The sequence below is a fragment of the Papaver somniferum genome, chromosome 9 (assembly GCF_003573695.1).
Source record: "Papaver somniferum cultivar HN1 chromosome 9, ASM357369v1, whole genome shotgun sequence".
NCBI classification, from domain to species: domain Eukaryota; kingdom Viridiplantae; phylum Streptophyta; class Magnoliopsida; order Ranunculales; family Papaveraceae; genus Papaver; species Papaver somniferum.
In genome coordinates this window covers 116,045,180-116,060,402 of record NC_039366.1, presented here as the reverse complement: position 1 = coordinate 116,060,402, position 15,223 = coordinate 116,045,180, and the positions used below count along the sequence as shown (strand labels likewise).

Here is a 15,223-nt window from a genome sequence, read left to right as displayed (position 1 = left end):
TATACACATTTTCTATTTCGGCCCGAGTGTATCTTGCTTATCTATATCTCGAAATATGTGTTGGTAAACTTTCGCTTTAGCCAAGTTCATCTTTACTCGTGACGAAAGTCATGTTGATTATTTCAATAACTTGAAAATCGCTTTGATGAAAATAGTTTGTGGATAACAACTATTTCAACATCCTCTAAGAAAATTTCAATGATTGAAATGAGAGTTTAGAACAAGTAACCATGTTTAGATATAAACATAGTGTGTTCTCATATTTGTGTAAAAGTCCAAAACCATGAACCTAAAGTATGCGTACCCGTACGCATACTGGCGGAACTTTCACGTCCGTGAATTTCTGCTGGAGTTTGGAAGTAAAAAAAAAACTCAATCCGGGTACTTAAGTATGCGTTCCTGTTTGCATACATAAGTAGGTTACTTTCTAAAATCGGTTTGTTCATGAACTAAAACATTTATATAATAAGGAATGCAATCTTTGCAAACCGTGGCTATAATGTTCATGAATTGATTTGAGTGAATCAAAATCGATTTTGCTTCAATTGTGTCTTGTATACTTCTATGAGATCTAAGCAATTGAACAACTCTCTAACTAGATTCATTTGAGTCATTTGAACTAGTTATGGTGAAGATGAATAAGGTTGATATGAAAATGCTCATATGGATAACCATTGGTTAACTATTGTTGAACCAACTAAGTGTACACGTTTGGGTACGGTTACTCAAACCTAAATGAAAGTACATTTCATTTGTGTATAACAAGATAAGTTCGGTCTAACGGTTGAAAGATATTAGCTTGAATCTAATCAAGTTTTCATCTAACTGTGAATATTGAATGCTTTGTTACCAAGGTAGCTTAGATTGAAAACCTGATTTGAAATCTATATAAAGGAGAACTCTAGCAACTGGGAAACCTAATCCCCACACCTCATGTGTGATACTAGTTGCATAACTAGAGTCAATTCTCCTTTAACCTTAGGTTTTTCACGAAACCCTTTAGGTTAACGATTTTAAAGACTTCATTGGGATTGTGAAGCCAGACCCAACTATTTTCTTTGTAGTTGCGAGATCTGGTCTTGCTGTTTTCTATCGTGTTTGATTACAATCATAAGATTGGATTGAGATTTATATCTCCGATAGGAAAGATTGAAAAGTAGTCACAAACATCTTCGTCTCATCGTTTGTGATTCCACAATATCTTGTTCGTTAATCGATTAAGATTATTGTGAGGTGATTGATAATACTAGGTTGTTCTTCGGGAATATAAGTCTGGGTTATCAATTGGTTCATGTTCACCTTGATTTATCAAAAAAAGGAATAAAAAATCGTAGGTATATCTGTGGGAGACAAATTTATCTATTCAATAGACTTTTATGTGTGATACAGATTTTTTTATCAAGTCTTCGACTTTGGGTCGTAGCAACATCTTAGTTGTGGGTGAGATCAGCTAAGGGAATCAAATGCGTAGTATCCTGCTGGGATCAAAGATGTAAGGAGCACGACTGTACCTTGAATCAGTGTGAGATTGATTAGGGTTCAACTACATTCCAGACCGAAGTTAGCTTTGCAGTAGGCTAGTGTCTGTAGCGGCTTAATATAGTGTGGTGTTCAAATCTGGACTAGGTCCCGGGGTTTTTCTGCATTTGCGGTTTCCTCGTTAACAAAACTTGTGGTGTATGTGTTATTTCTTTTCCGCATTATATTTTATTATATAATTGAAATATCACAGATTGTGCGTTGAATTGATCAATTGGTAAATCCAACCTTTGGTTGTTGATTGGAATTAATTGATCCTTAAACATTGGTCTTTGGTACCGTTCAAGTTATTTCTCTTATAATCAATCAGGCTCGCAAATTCTTATTTGTTTGATTGCGGATTGAATTGAGAGATTGAGATAAAACTCTTTGATATACTTTTTATTAAGATTGAATCTGACTATCTAGTTGATTCTCTTGAATGTATATTGGAGTTAGTCCATACAGATTGCTAAGAGAAATATTGGGTGAGGTTGTTAGACCCCCGCTTTTTCAATGATGATTAAGAAGCCGACCTTTTTCAATAACTATATCCCTGAAACCTTTTCTTTTTGCAACTCCACTGTCTGTAAAGCTCTACAGGCCTCAACCTCAACAATAGAAGTAAAGTTAAGCACTTTATTCTTGCGGAACTGAAAGTCAGCAACACTATCTCTTGCAACAACACTACACACACACCTCTTTGGATATGTTATTCCACCAAAATTGATCTTTTTTTTTTGCACCAAGAGGCTCCCAAAATCCCTTTTGAGTCCTCGTAATATGTGTTTATGTAGGGGTCACATCATTTTTCATCAGTAACAACTTCCATGTTAAAACAGTACACATGGATTCCTTGATGACAGACTGGATGCTAAACATACCATTATTGAATGATATTATTCCTTCACTTTCACATAGCCTAGAATAAACAAGCACCCATTTTGAGCTTAGAGTAGTCGCCTCCTTCTATGCGACAACTTGCAGTATAGTGAAATAAAGCTTGTGGAGATTCACCCGTTATAAGATTCATAATGGATGCAAACAATACAACTTGTATATCATGGCAATGAAGGCAGGAATGCTCAATTATCTCTATTTCTGAATGAAAAAATCTATAACCTGCGCTAACATCATTTACGTATCTAATGACCCGGCCATTTATCAATATTGTCCCCACTTAGATACTGGAGTTATCCAAGAATATGAGGTTTTTAACAGGCACCGTTGCAGTCATACAACAACAGCTTAACGGGAATTCACCCATCCCTGGATTACTCCCGCCCGAGCATGCTTAATTGCATTTTTTTCCATCTCTGTGGAAAATTATGCTGACAAGGCCTGGATGCTCGGAAATGATAAACCATTACCTATATTCCAATCGGCGAACCCTGCTTTTCGAATTGAGGTATTACAATACCATCACCTTATATTGGAGTCATCCTCGGTTCCAGAATATATATACAAGTCCAGATATTCGATGTTTCCTGCCACTCATGAGACCAGTTTCTGACCCAATCCGTACATCATACTCTCTCACCCTCGACACGTGACCCGTTATCGGCTCTGATACCATTTGTAATAACCCGACCCTCCATTGATATTACCCCACTTAGCCATTATGGTTATCCAGCAGTGTGTGGTCTTCAACGAGCACCGTTGCGGTCATCCAACATCAGCTTCCAGGGAGGTCGCCCATCCCCAAATTACACATTCCAGAGCATGCCTAATTGCAAACCGCTTTGCCAGCTGTGGGGCAAATTATATATGCTAAACATGCCATAGTGCTAAGAAATGACAAAACATTACCTATATTCCAATTGGCGAACCTTGTTTGCCGAATTGGGGTATTACAGTGTACTTCGTAATACTGCTAACCATTGCCAGTCCATTCTTGAGAAATCTCCAAATGAACATCCCAATTTTAGGAGTAAGGTTTCTAACTTTCTAGAAATTTTTCCGGGAAACTCCGAGCTAGAGGAAGTAGATGGTTGTATATTAAGAGTTTTTAGGAAGGATAGCTGAAAATATACCATTAAGATGATGAGTCCAAATTATATTATCACTTGATTATCATTATCAGGTGGAATATGGATCTACAATATCTTCTACCTCAGATTGGCAGCAGAGCTGCTGCAGCTTGACTTCATCCAAACTGTGTTCATTCTACACAATCAGATTTTTCACCTTTACAATATCATGGTAACCAAATTAATATTGAGCATGGTTTTCTTCATAAGATTTTTCACCAATGGGTCATTCCAAATGTGAATATATTCTTCATTCACAACAAACCAGCAAAAGCTACCTTCAGTCTGATAGATGGATAAATGGGAGAGTAATAATCAGTGGATGATGTCTTCGTCTAATCTTCAGTCTTAGTCTTTAATTCTTCAAGGATAACTTGAAGTATTTCATCCCACGCTTCTACAACCTAAGTCTAATCTATTACAAAGTCTGGCTTTAGAAAGCAATCAAATGTAAGTTTTGGCATTTAAGCTTCACAACAGACTTCGATAGCAATTCACATGGGTTCAACTAACATATTTAATTGAAAGTAAAATACATGTGATTAAAACTGTTCAATTTACGTCTTTATTGAGATGGAGGTGGTGGAAAAACTTCCAACCAATAAAGGTTGAATTTTTTTCAACACCTACAGGATGTCGAAACAACCTTCAAAACCAAACTTTTACGTCTCTACAATTGTCATTCCAGTAGAGCTCTTCATTCATGCAATTTCACGAACAAAATAAGTTAAGGATCAAAACAAGTTAAGAAATTAAATTTGTAGGTTGAAATTTTCAATTTTTTCTTAACACTTCATAATCGGTTTCACGCCTTATCATTATCACTCGATTGATTTGCATTACAAAAGATTCAAACGCCAGTACTTTTCTACTGATTGTTTAAAAACGAGCCGGCAGGATCACGCATTCTCGGGTGTCCAGACTTTAGGACTAAATTTTTATGAACACGTTGCCAAAGATTTTTCATGATGCATAAGATCATGTAATTATAATAAATAAGCTCAACCAATAGATAAATTTCTTCTAGAGTAAACATAGCATGATGAACTTTGGATTAAGCCATCTTTCATAAGATTATTGTGAGATTAAAGATAATTAATTGAGATAAATTTTTCAAATTGTTGGTGTAGAGAAGGTATAATTAGAATGAGAGGGGATTCATTGTTGCTCTTATTTGACAATATCCAACAAGAAATGTTGACCCTTAGATTGCAACGAAAATACTCTCCAGGTGTTCCAAAATTTTGTACTTAGTATCTAGGCACTGGAAAAACCTGAAACCTTTCTTTTTTTTCGTCTGCTACTGTTATAAAATTAGGTAATCCGTAAATCCACATTTAATCGTTGGACACACCTTTTATTCCGATCATGCTTTAGTTAGCTAGGTTTAATATCACCTACCGATAACTTGAATTATTTCCTTTTATTTTCATAATTGACAAAATCCTTCGATTGAATCTCATGAAAACCCATTATTTGCATTTCGCACAAACACAATCTGTTGTGATTGTGATTATATTACGTGTCACGCTGAATATTTTTGCCCTTTCAATTTTTTACAGAGCTGGACATTAAATGACCCGAAGACGTGTGAAATTGGTGTTAATTAGGTACACACAGTAATGATCTAAGGTCATTGAAAGGCGATAAGTATTTTAGACCCGCGATAAGTATTTTAGACCCCGTGATACCGGTCCCGTTGACGTCCCGTTTGACTGTTAAATCTGAAATTAACCCCAAGTCCGCAATGAAACATTCCCGGAAACTAATAAGCGAACTGAAGGTCCATGCCCCATACCTGCGATAAAAGTGATAAATCGGGTTATTGCGCGTTGATTCGGCTGAAAGTCTTATTAGTGCATTTCGATGCATATGTAGAAATAACATTTTGCACTGTAAATCTCTTCAATGACGACTATTCTGAAGTTAAATTCCAACGTCATGATTCAAAATGGTAGTGCTCTAGAAAAGACGCCCAAGAAGGCAAGAACTGGAACCACTACAAGGTCGTTGCAGTATGTTGGTGAGTATTCTCGCTTGTCACCCGGGTGACCATGGTTCGATCCACGGGAATGGCGTTTTCAATTTGATGAAGAGGATTCATATGAGAATAGAGCATTCCTAGGCTCCTAGCCATCAATATGCAGGGAAGAGTGCAGATTGACCAAGGTCCGAATAATAAGTTGAAGGTCGAAGCAAAAGCTAGTGGCGAGGGAGAAGATCCGCATACCCTACAATATGTGGTTCACCACCATCTCGTTTCTCTTTTTATTTTCTAGCGAGAATGTTAGTTTGTTTGATCCGCGAAAGGAATACATGTATTTAAATGTATGAGTTCGTCATCAACATCTACATCAGTTTCATACTTCCCCTACAACTGAAATGTATACTACCAAGTCAGCTCAAAATCTACATTAGAAGCTAGGTACTACTGTACCAGTAACCCATTTTTTGTTTTGGGGCCAATAATTAAACACCAGAATAGTTGAATGATGAAGGAATTAGCTTGTCAGCAAGCAGTTTCGATCAAAAAGTCCCTTATTTGGAAAAGAGCGGCTAAAACTAGTGTTTATTTGATTTTTCAAGTCAAGTCGGCCGACACTGGTACTAATAGTTAATGAATGAAACATAATAATTGCGCGACTGCTAAGAATTTCCTGCGACAATGCAATTCTTCTTATCTAGCTAGCTACTTGTAGTAAAGGGTTCATATCTGGGACCAACTTCAACCACCCCCATTAATATTAAGTGGGGGCAAAGAATTAAAAGCAAATGCAAATAACTGCAGTAATCACGTAAGTCATTCTGCGAAATCATTCATCAACAATTCTATAAATAATCAGCAAAGCTACTAATTTAGTTTTTGTTAGACATGAATTCATTTAGTAAGACAATAACTGAAATAACATCATTTCCACTTCATTTCGTCTTCTTGCACTACAAGAAAACATGGCTTAAGCGACCAAAATCCCAGCAAGAGCCCATAATTTTAGTCATTTTAAGGGTTTAAGCATCCAAAGTTGCAACTGCCATAAAGTTTGGCGGCTACAAACCTGTGTCATCTAATATCTAGCCACGACTGAATGTGTTTGCTCGCTACATCACTCTTTCAAGTCATCTATAACAGCTTGAAAAGTGCTCAGGTAGCTATTTACTTTGAGGCACCGACTCCTAGCAACTAACAAATGAATCGGTTGGTACAACCTCTCTATGAGCAACCAAGTTTAAGCGGCCACCACATGTTCAAAAGAGAAGTCAGTTTTGGAAGTAGGCATTTGAAACCAATAATGATCTCATTTTAGTTTCTTATTAGTTAGATTAGTGTCATACGGATCATGGTTGTTATCTTAGTTTACTATTAAGGGTGCACAATGGCATGTCGGTCTGGATTTTAGGAAAAACCATTGACCAAACCGTATACACCTCGGTTTTCGATTTCAAAACTGCCACTGAACTGTTGATGGATCGGTTGCGTTTGAAACCGATCCCAGTCCGCTCGGTCATTTTCTGGCTACTACTGTTTTAACTGGTTTCAAATGAGAAGAAAAAAACAAACAAAAGAAACCAAAAAACTATCCTACAACATGAAATAGATCTCGGAGCTTTACCGAACCCTTGAAAATTTAAAATTATATTGATAATTCCTTCGGTCAAAAAATATGTGGAACTTGGTCAATTATGCCGATTAACGCATCAGTTCTCATCTCGGTGAAAAATAGAAATCAGCTTGGCCAAGGTGAAATTTTTGGTCTCGGATAAATTAAGTGAACTAAATGGATATCTGAGTTGACTTAATAGTCAACCATATAAACGCATGGAATCCAAGAAAAATCGAGTAACTGTTGAATAAATTTGATTAATAACGGGTGAAATTCGTTTGAAATTAATAGGCAATAATACAATTATACCCATGGAATCCAAGGAAAATCGTGTGGAGTGAGCGATGTTGGATAAGGTTAATATATAACAGGTGAAATTGACTAAAGAGTATGGACATTCGGCTAAAATTATCAATAACATGAGAAGCCGATGTAATACAAGAGAAAGTGGGTGAGGTCGACCGACATAAAGTAGAACTGACAGATAATTTTTTTTTTAAGTGTACTAAATGAAAATTCGATATGATTTAATAGTTAACCATATAAACCCATTGACTCCAGGAGCAATCGAGTGATATTGAATAAAATTGATTGATAACATGTGAAATTGACTATAGTCAATCGGCGCATACGGTTAAAATGATGAATAATTAGAAGAAAACCGATATATCTGATTGAAAATGAATGCGGCAACCAAATTTGGTAAGATTAACTGGTAACAAATAAAATTAAATGAAGTGGACAGAAATTTGATTTGAATTAATCGGTAACCTTATAATTAAACCAATGGGAATCTAAGAGAAATTGAGTGAGGCCGAGAGAGATTGGATAACATTAATATATAACGGATGAAATCTTTTTCCGACGACTTCGAAAAAGAAAATGGCTCCAAGGTCGAAACCTAGCCGGGAGTGAACTACTATAAGTCGAAAACTATGTAAGAACGTACCAGTGTACAATATGCCAGAACATGATATTACTTCAAGACTTCTTGACGATATGTATTGAACTTAGAACATAACCCAATTTTCAACTAGGAGGACATGGAATAGTCTTATGCATGGGGTTTCCTATTACACTGCCATAGGATCGAGTCACGCTCGGACATAACAAAAGTAGATGGTATGGCCTTCACGATAGCATCATAATAACGAGTTGCCAATAAGAGCATGGGCTGTGGGGCGACTTCGTTATGATATAAATTTTTTGTTAATTTTTTTTTTTATGATATAAATTTAATTTAGGGATCACCCACAATTTTACATCCCTAATAGTAATGACTAATCCGTATATTATTAATAGACTAGTAATAATATAATTAATTATGGGATTTACATATCTAGTAATATATTAATGGGTTTTCATATACCGTATAAAAAATGAAAAATGGGCTAGTATATATTCCCCTTCCAAAAATATAGAACTCAAGTGCACGTGAAAAATATACGTGCGATAATCTGGGCCATTGATCATGTTAGAATAGAGTATGCATACCATTCTTAGAAACTAGGGAAAATACTAAGGTATGAAGCCTTAATTCATGTACCCAGTGCACGTATCGAAGTAGTTATATATCGACAACAGATTTTTGATACGCATACCAGTATGCACAATTTAAAAAGTATATGAACTCAAGAACCTGAATCAGTATGCAAACCCCAATGCATACTAGAAAAGAATTGTTGGTCCCGAAACCATTTTGGTATACATACCGGTACGCATACCAAATAAAGTTATGTGAACTCCGGAACTCGGTTAATACCAGTACACATACCGACAAAGTTATGTGATTTCCGAAATCATCGAAGTACTCTCACATGCAAATCAAGTTTACGGACTTGTCTCTGTAAACTTTTTGATTGTGCAAGAAAGAGACCAAAAAAATATTCTTCTTCCAAGTCATATCCCTTCACCTGAACCGCAGAAGAACTCTATGTTTCAACATCTCTAAATTAAGAAACATCAATCTCCAAACCCAAATCTGATCATCAAAACACTCGATCTAAATCTATTGAATTCATGTCAAACTTGAAAATCTTAAATCTAAAATTCATTGCTAACTAAAATTGCACCTTAGACAAGATGATTGAATTCTTCACCTTAGGTACAGTATGGATACCTCTTGGGTTTAGGCGGAAAGACATCATCGACTAAAATACATATAACTTGGAATAATTGGATTGAATGATAAAAATGCCAATGAACCAATTAAATGGGACTAGACAAATCCATCCTTTCTTAATCAAGTTTTTTTAAGCGATTTTATGGAAATCGCATTCCCACTTGTGTAATACTAATCTAGTGCGTTTTTCTTTTTTAATTAATGCTTCAGAACTAGTATTAAATGGAAACGCATTAGGAAATGAGAAATAAAAAGAATGGAAAATATGGTCGTTGATTGATTGGGCGAAAAATCAAAATTTATTTAAGTAGGCTCTGTTCTAAAAAAACAAATTCTCATTCACCCAAGATTCTACTATAATTTTATTTGAAAATTAAATTAGCAGTTGTCATATTAATTATTTATAGGCGATAAACTTAAAGTTTCATATGAAAAAATTATTGAATCATTGCAAATTAAAAAATCGGGTAGGATCCATTGACATGGTTATATCGATATAATCTTCACATTTTAGCGTCATTTTTCTACTAAGCTCAACCTGCAATGAATTTGAAGCTAATTTTTGGGTGACATGTTCCTCATATAAAACTCTACATTTATACCAAAAATGAAAATATTCCGCAATACGAAACTTCACCATCCATAAATGAATGCCTTATGAAAGAAACACAAATCTACTTTAAAGAAACACGTCATTTTTTCTAATGAGCTCAACCGGAAATGAATTTGAAGCTAATATTTTGTTAACATGTTCCTCGTGCAAAATTCTACATTCCTACCAAAAATTAAAATATTCCGAAATACGAAACTTCACCATCCATAAATGAATGCCTTATGAAAGAAACACAAATCTACTTTAAAGAAACACGTCATTTTTTCTACTGAGCTCAACCGAAAATGAATTTGAAGCTAATATTTTGGTTATATGTTCCTCATGTAAAATTCTATATTCCTACAAAAAATGAAAATATTCCGAAATACGAAACTTCACCATCCACAAGTGGATGCCTTACGAAAGAAACACAAATCTACTTAAAAGAAACACAAATCCATGAGGATCCGCATGAGATTGTTCCAACCAATAGAGAACTAAAGTCTATAATCCTACGGATATCAACTTACAAAGAAAGCTCATACGGATTTTGATAAAGATTAGTAGTGGACTAATGTCCCGTTGTTTCGAAACGTGGAAGATGAGATAAATCTCATCCATCAATTTGGTTTCTTCTCTATGCCATCCAACGGCCTGTAATTTTCCTTTCCACATAAAGTTTATAGGAAAACCTAATTCCTTTGGATAACTCTTTTCATTCCTCTCTCTCGTAGAAGCAGTTGCGCCTCCTTCTCCTACTTTTCTCATCTTCTTCTTTCCTCCATCTTAGATTCTCAATAGATCTTGTTCTCATTGGGTTAATTGATAAAATTTGTTTGTTAATTGTTGTTCATTGGGTTGGATTTACTAACGAATGATTCAAAATTTTTGATTTTGTTATTAAGATATTTCTTTGTCTGCAATGATTGATTGTAGTAATAACAGTGTTTAGGTATTAAGGTTTCGTTTCTTATTCCTCTATATTGATCTGCATCTCTATGCCTCTCTCTTCATATCCATGTTTTCCTTTAAGATTTGTTACTAATCAGGGCTTCATGCTTTGATGTGTAAACAGAACAGTTATCTCTTTGCCGTTTTGGACCATAAATTAATTAAAATCTATATGAAATTGGTTGCATTAGGAGTTTTTGATTTTCTCAAATGGGTCTGATTTTTTTTTTCTATCTTTGAATGAATAAATTATCACAAAATATCAGATTTTATTGATAGGTTTCTTATTCAGTTGGTCTCGTTTATCCATTAAATGATTGAGTTTGTTAATTTGATTTTTATTTGTTTAGAATTTCTAATTCATCTTCCTCTGTATCTAGATGCATCTGTCATCTTTTCCATAAAGATTTGTTATTAATCAAGATTTCAAGCTTATTGTTCTCTTTATAAAGTTTTGTTGTCTACACTGATAATATGTCTTTGGTCGTTTGGACCATAAGTTACTTAACTCATCTATATATATAAATATGATTCTTTGATTTTTTTTTTTCAATGGGTCTGATTTTTTTTTTCTTTGGTTCGGAATAAACAAATCAAGTGAAGTTTGCTCCTACGCATACTTTGAAGAAGGTAAAAAGTATCAGGTTTTGTTGATTTGTTTCTTAATCTAGTTTTTATCCTTTTTTTTTTCTTTTAGTTTGATTCCCGATTATAGTTAGTTCCACTTTGAATTTGCTGGTTTGTATATATGCAGGACCAAAGTTCACATTTTTGGGGAGGAAGAAACCAGATTTAGGATGAGTACTCTTATGATCTAGAAATCAGAGCTAAAAGAACAGATCGAAGGATGTTAGATTGCAGATCTATTTAAGATTGTCCTGTGAAATTCAAGAACTTTGATGGGTGCAGGTTGAAGTTGTTGTTTCAATGGTGCCATGTATCATTAGATTTTAATTTTCTTTCCCAGAGATTGTATTTCATTTTTGTAAAAATATGAGATTGTAAATTGACTAATAAATGATGTTGTAAATTGAATTTTGTGATAATAAATTAAAATTAATGTTGCATTAAATTTTGCTCATATTTGTGTCCTATATTAATTTTAATTTTACTTTTATTCATCTGAGTCAAAATCTGTCCGTTGACCATTTATCCAATCAGAACATTCCCGTCGATGAAGAAAGAGCAACTAATCTCTGATAAGTTTAAAGCATTGGACAATTGAGTCGCCCTAAACCATTGTCAACTTAACATATTACTCAGTAGGATGGTTGAAATAAATTTAAAGCAATTATATTGGTTAGCCGTTGATGGTAACATATTACTCAGTAGGATGGTTGAAATAAATTTAAAGCAATTATATTGGTTAGCCGTTGATGGTAGTTGAAACATATTTGGAGCGACTCATCTTAGAATAGTTGGAATAAAATTAAAGCAATCATATTAGTTAAATGCTGGTAGTAGTTGAAACATGTTTAGAGCGAGTGCCTAGCTGCTCTAGGTCTATAGAGATCCCACTTTTTGCAACTCAGGAGCGAGAGCCAAACTCAGTCGTTCTAAGGGTTAGAGCGACTCAATATGAGCTTTTGCAACACAAAATGCCTGGTCGATTAATCCAGTTTTTCTTGTAGTGTTGGTTTTATTAATCAGCATCACTCAACGCCTCCCATTAGCCGCCACTCACGGATGCCATGAAGAGGAAACAAGGGCTCTCTTAAACTTTAAGTCATCTTTAGAAGACCCTTCGAATAGATTATCTTCTTGGCAAGAAATTAGCAACCAACATCAAAATTGTTGCAATTGGCATGGGATTCAGTGTTCATATGAGTCTTCTCATGTCATATCCATCAATCTTCGAAAGATGCAGCTTGAAAATCATCAATATGATATAAGCTTGAGAATAATATTTTCCTCAAAATGTGCTACCATCAAATACAACCCTACGAGGTAAATTATCTCCTTCTCTTTTCCAGCTCACTCATCTTGAATATCTTGATCTTGGTTTCAATGATTTTAGTGAATCAGATATCTCAAATGAGTTTTCTTACCTGACAAAACTAGCTCATCTTGATCTCTCCAACTCAAACTTTTCAGCATCCATTTCGACGCAATTTAGTAACTTATCGAATTTACAGTATCTCGATTTGTCTTGCATTTTTCCGTCAAGAAATGGAACTACCTGATTACAATCATCATCTACAAAATGTCTTAAAGTACTAGTGAATCTGGGGGTATTAAGGTTGATTGGTTTCGATACATCTAAATCTGCTTACCAAGAAAATCTTGTTGAACCAATTTTGTATCTTTCCAACCTTAGAGATCTTGATATCTCTTTTAGCTCTGGACTTGATATTACTCTAATAGCACCATCCCATTTTTCTCAGTACACGAATACTTTTACAATCTTTCGCGTCTATTCTCTCTCAAAATGAACTACAACTTTCTGAGTTCTCCGATCCCGGCACAACTTGCTAATTTAACTTCACTTTCTATTATTGAGTTATCTATTTGTGGACTACAAGGTTCAGTTCCTTACCTTCCGCAACTACAAAAACTTGATGTCAGTGGTAATTTTGGTCTTCGTTTTGATCTACCAAACATGTTTGAAAATCGCTGGCCGAAACTGAAAATACTTGATATATCAGATAACGAAGTAACCGGATCAAGATCATTTCTGAGTTCAATTTCAAATGCACCAATGTTGGTCAGTCTTTCTGCTTCAATGAGTTCCATTCAAGGGTCTTTACCTCCTTCAATCTACAATCTTTCTAGGTTGCAATATCTAGACCTCTCTTACAACAACATAACAAGTTTTATCCATTCTTCAATCTCCAATCTAAAAAATCTACACTTTCTTGACTTGTCAGGGAATAATTTCCAAGGACCCATACAAAGTTCAATATGCGAGATTGTTTCTCTTCGACGACTTGTTTTAGAAAATAATAACATTACAGGAATACTACCAAGTTGCATTACCATGCTCACTAACCTCGTTGAGTTTCGCGTTTCTAAGAATTCTATAGAGGTCAATGTTTCATTGATCTCTCTGATCAACAAATTTCACCTATCCACCTTAGATCTTACCTCAAATAGGCTAACCATCGATACGAATGAAAACTTACATTTGGATGCCTCGAAGCCTAAACTAGAGATTTTAGCGCTGGGATCATGCAATTTGAAAGTATTCCTTACTTTTATTTGTATTTTGACTCAACTTAAAGTATTGAATTTGTCTCATAATAACCTCACAGGAGTTATCCCACCTTGCATCTTCAAACTTGAAAATCTCGTTTACTTAGATTTGTCTAACAACAAACTTCACAGTCCCCTGCCTCTTCCACCTCTAAGTGTGAGTAGTTTTGATTTACCACATAATAAACTCGAAGGTGAAATCTCATTAGAAATTGGAGAAAGACTATCTAGTTTTGGATACATTGGTCTGAATGAAAATCAACTGTCAGGTTCAATTCCTTCTTCAATATGTTCACTACTTAGGAAATAACAGCTTTGAAGGTGTTATACCCATTGGTCTTGGTTCACTTAATTCCCTTAAGATTCTTTCTTTGAGGTCAAACAAGTTTAATGGGTCCATTCCTAAAGAGATTACAGATTTGTATGAACTGCAAATACTAGACTTGTCGATAAACAATCTCTCAGGTCCAATTCCAGTAAGTTTGGGAAAGTTGAAGTTAGTAAGTAATCCTAGTCCTGGAAGCGTACAAAGGAACTCTATTGGTGTGCAGTTTCAGTTGGTTATCAAAGGCACCATGCGGCAATTTGAGATAATGTATGACTATAGTTCGGGAATCGATCTATCATGTAACGTTCTTGACGGGAAGATTCCAGAAGAGATAGGTTTATTGAATGGACTTGTTATGCTTAATTTGTCGCATAATCATTTCTCAAGTAACATCCCAGCGAGTGTTGGAAACATGTCTAGTCTAGAGTCTTTGGATTTAAGTTTTAATAAACTGGATGGACATATCCCACAAGAGAACTTTGTTGTTTAGTCCACTAAACCCGATCTGGGTTAATGGCTAGTCCAGTGGGAAAATATATTTACTCGTTAGTCCAAAAAAGTTTTGAAAAGAGTAAAATTACTCTACTAACCCTAACATATAACACTATGTATGTTACTACATATATTACTACATATTACATATGTTACTAGTAGTATGTTACTACATACTAGTAGTATGTATTGATATTACATATCAATATGTAGTATCGACATATTGATACTACATATCAATATGTTATGACTACATATAAATAAATATTGTTGTTTATATATTGATAATACATATCAATATGTAGTATCAATATGTTATGTACTGCATATAAATAAATACTGTTATGTTATGTACTGCATATAAATAAATACTGTTATGTTATGTATTGATACTACATA

General features: G+C 34.7%; 1 protein-coding gene and 1 long non-coding RNA gene across 2 annotated transcripts; both read left to right on the top strand.

The window, feature by feature from the left end:
• The first annotated feature begins 10,479 nt into the window (after nucleotides 1-10,479).
• Nucleotides 10,480-11,884, top strand: LOC113310745. The gene is made up of 2 exons (XR_003341364.1): nucleotides 10,480-11,442; nucleotides 11,567-11,884. It is a non-coding gene; the product is annotated as an uncharacterized LOC113310745 (long non-coding RNA).
• A 1,356-nt stretch (nucleotides 11,885-13,240) lies between these two features.
• Nucleotides 13,241-14,822, top strand: LOC113312457 (probable LRR receptor-like serine/threonine-protein kinase At4g36180). Its single transcript, XM_026561210.1, has 2 exons — nucleotides 13,241-14,198; nucleotides 14,308-14,822. The coding sequence occupies exons 1-2, from the start codon at nucleotides 13,241-13,243 to the stop codon at nucleotides 14,820-14,822; spliced, it is 1,473 nt and encodes a 490-aa protein (XP_026416995.1).
• The last annotated feature ends 401 nt before the right edge of the window (nucleotides 14,823-15,223 follow it).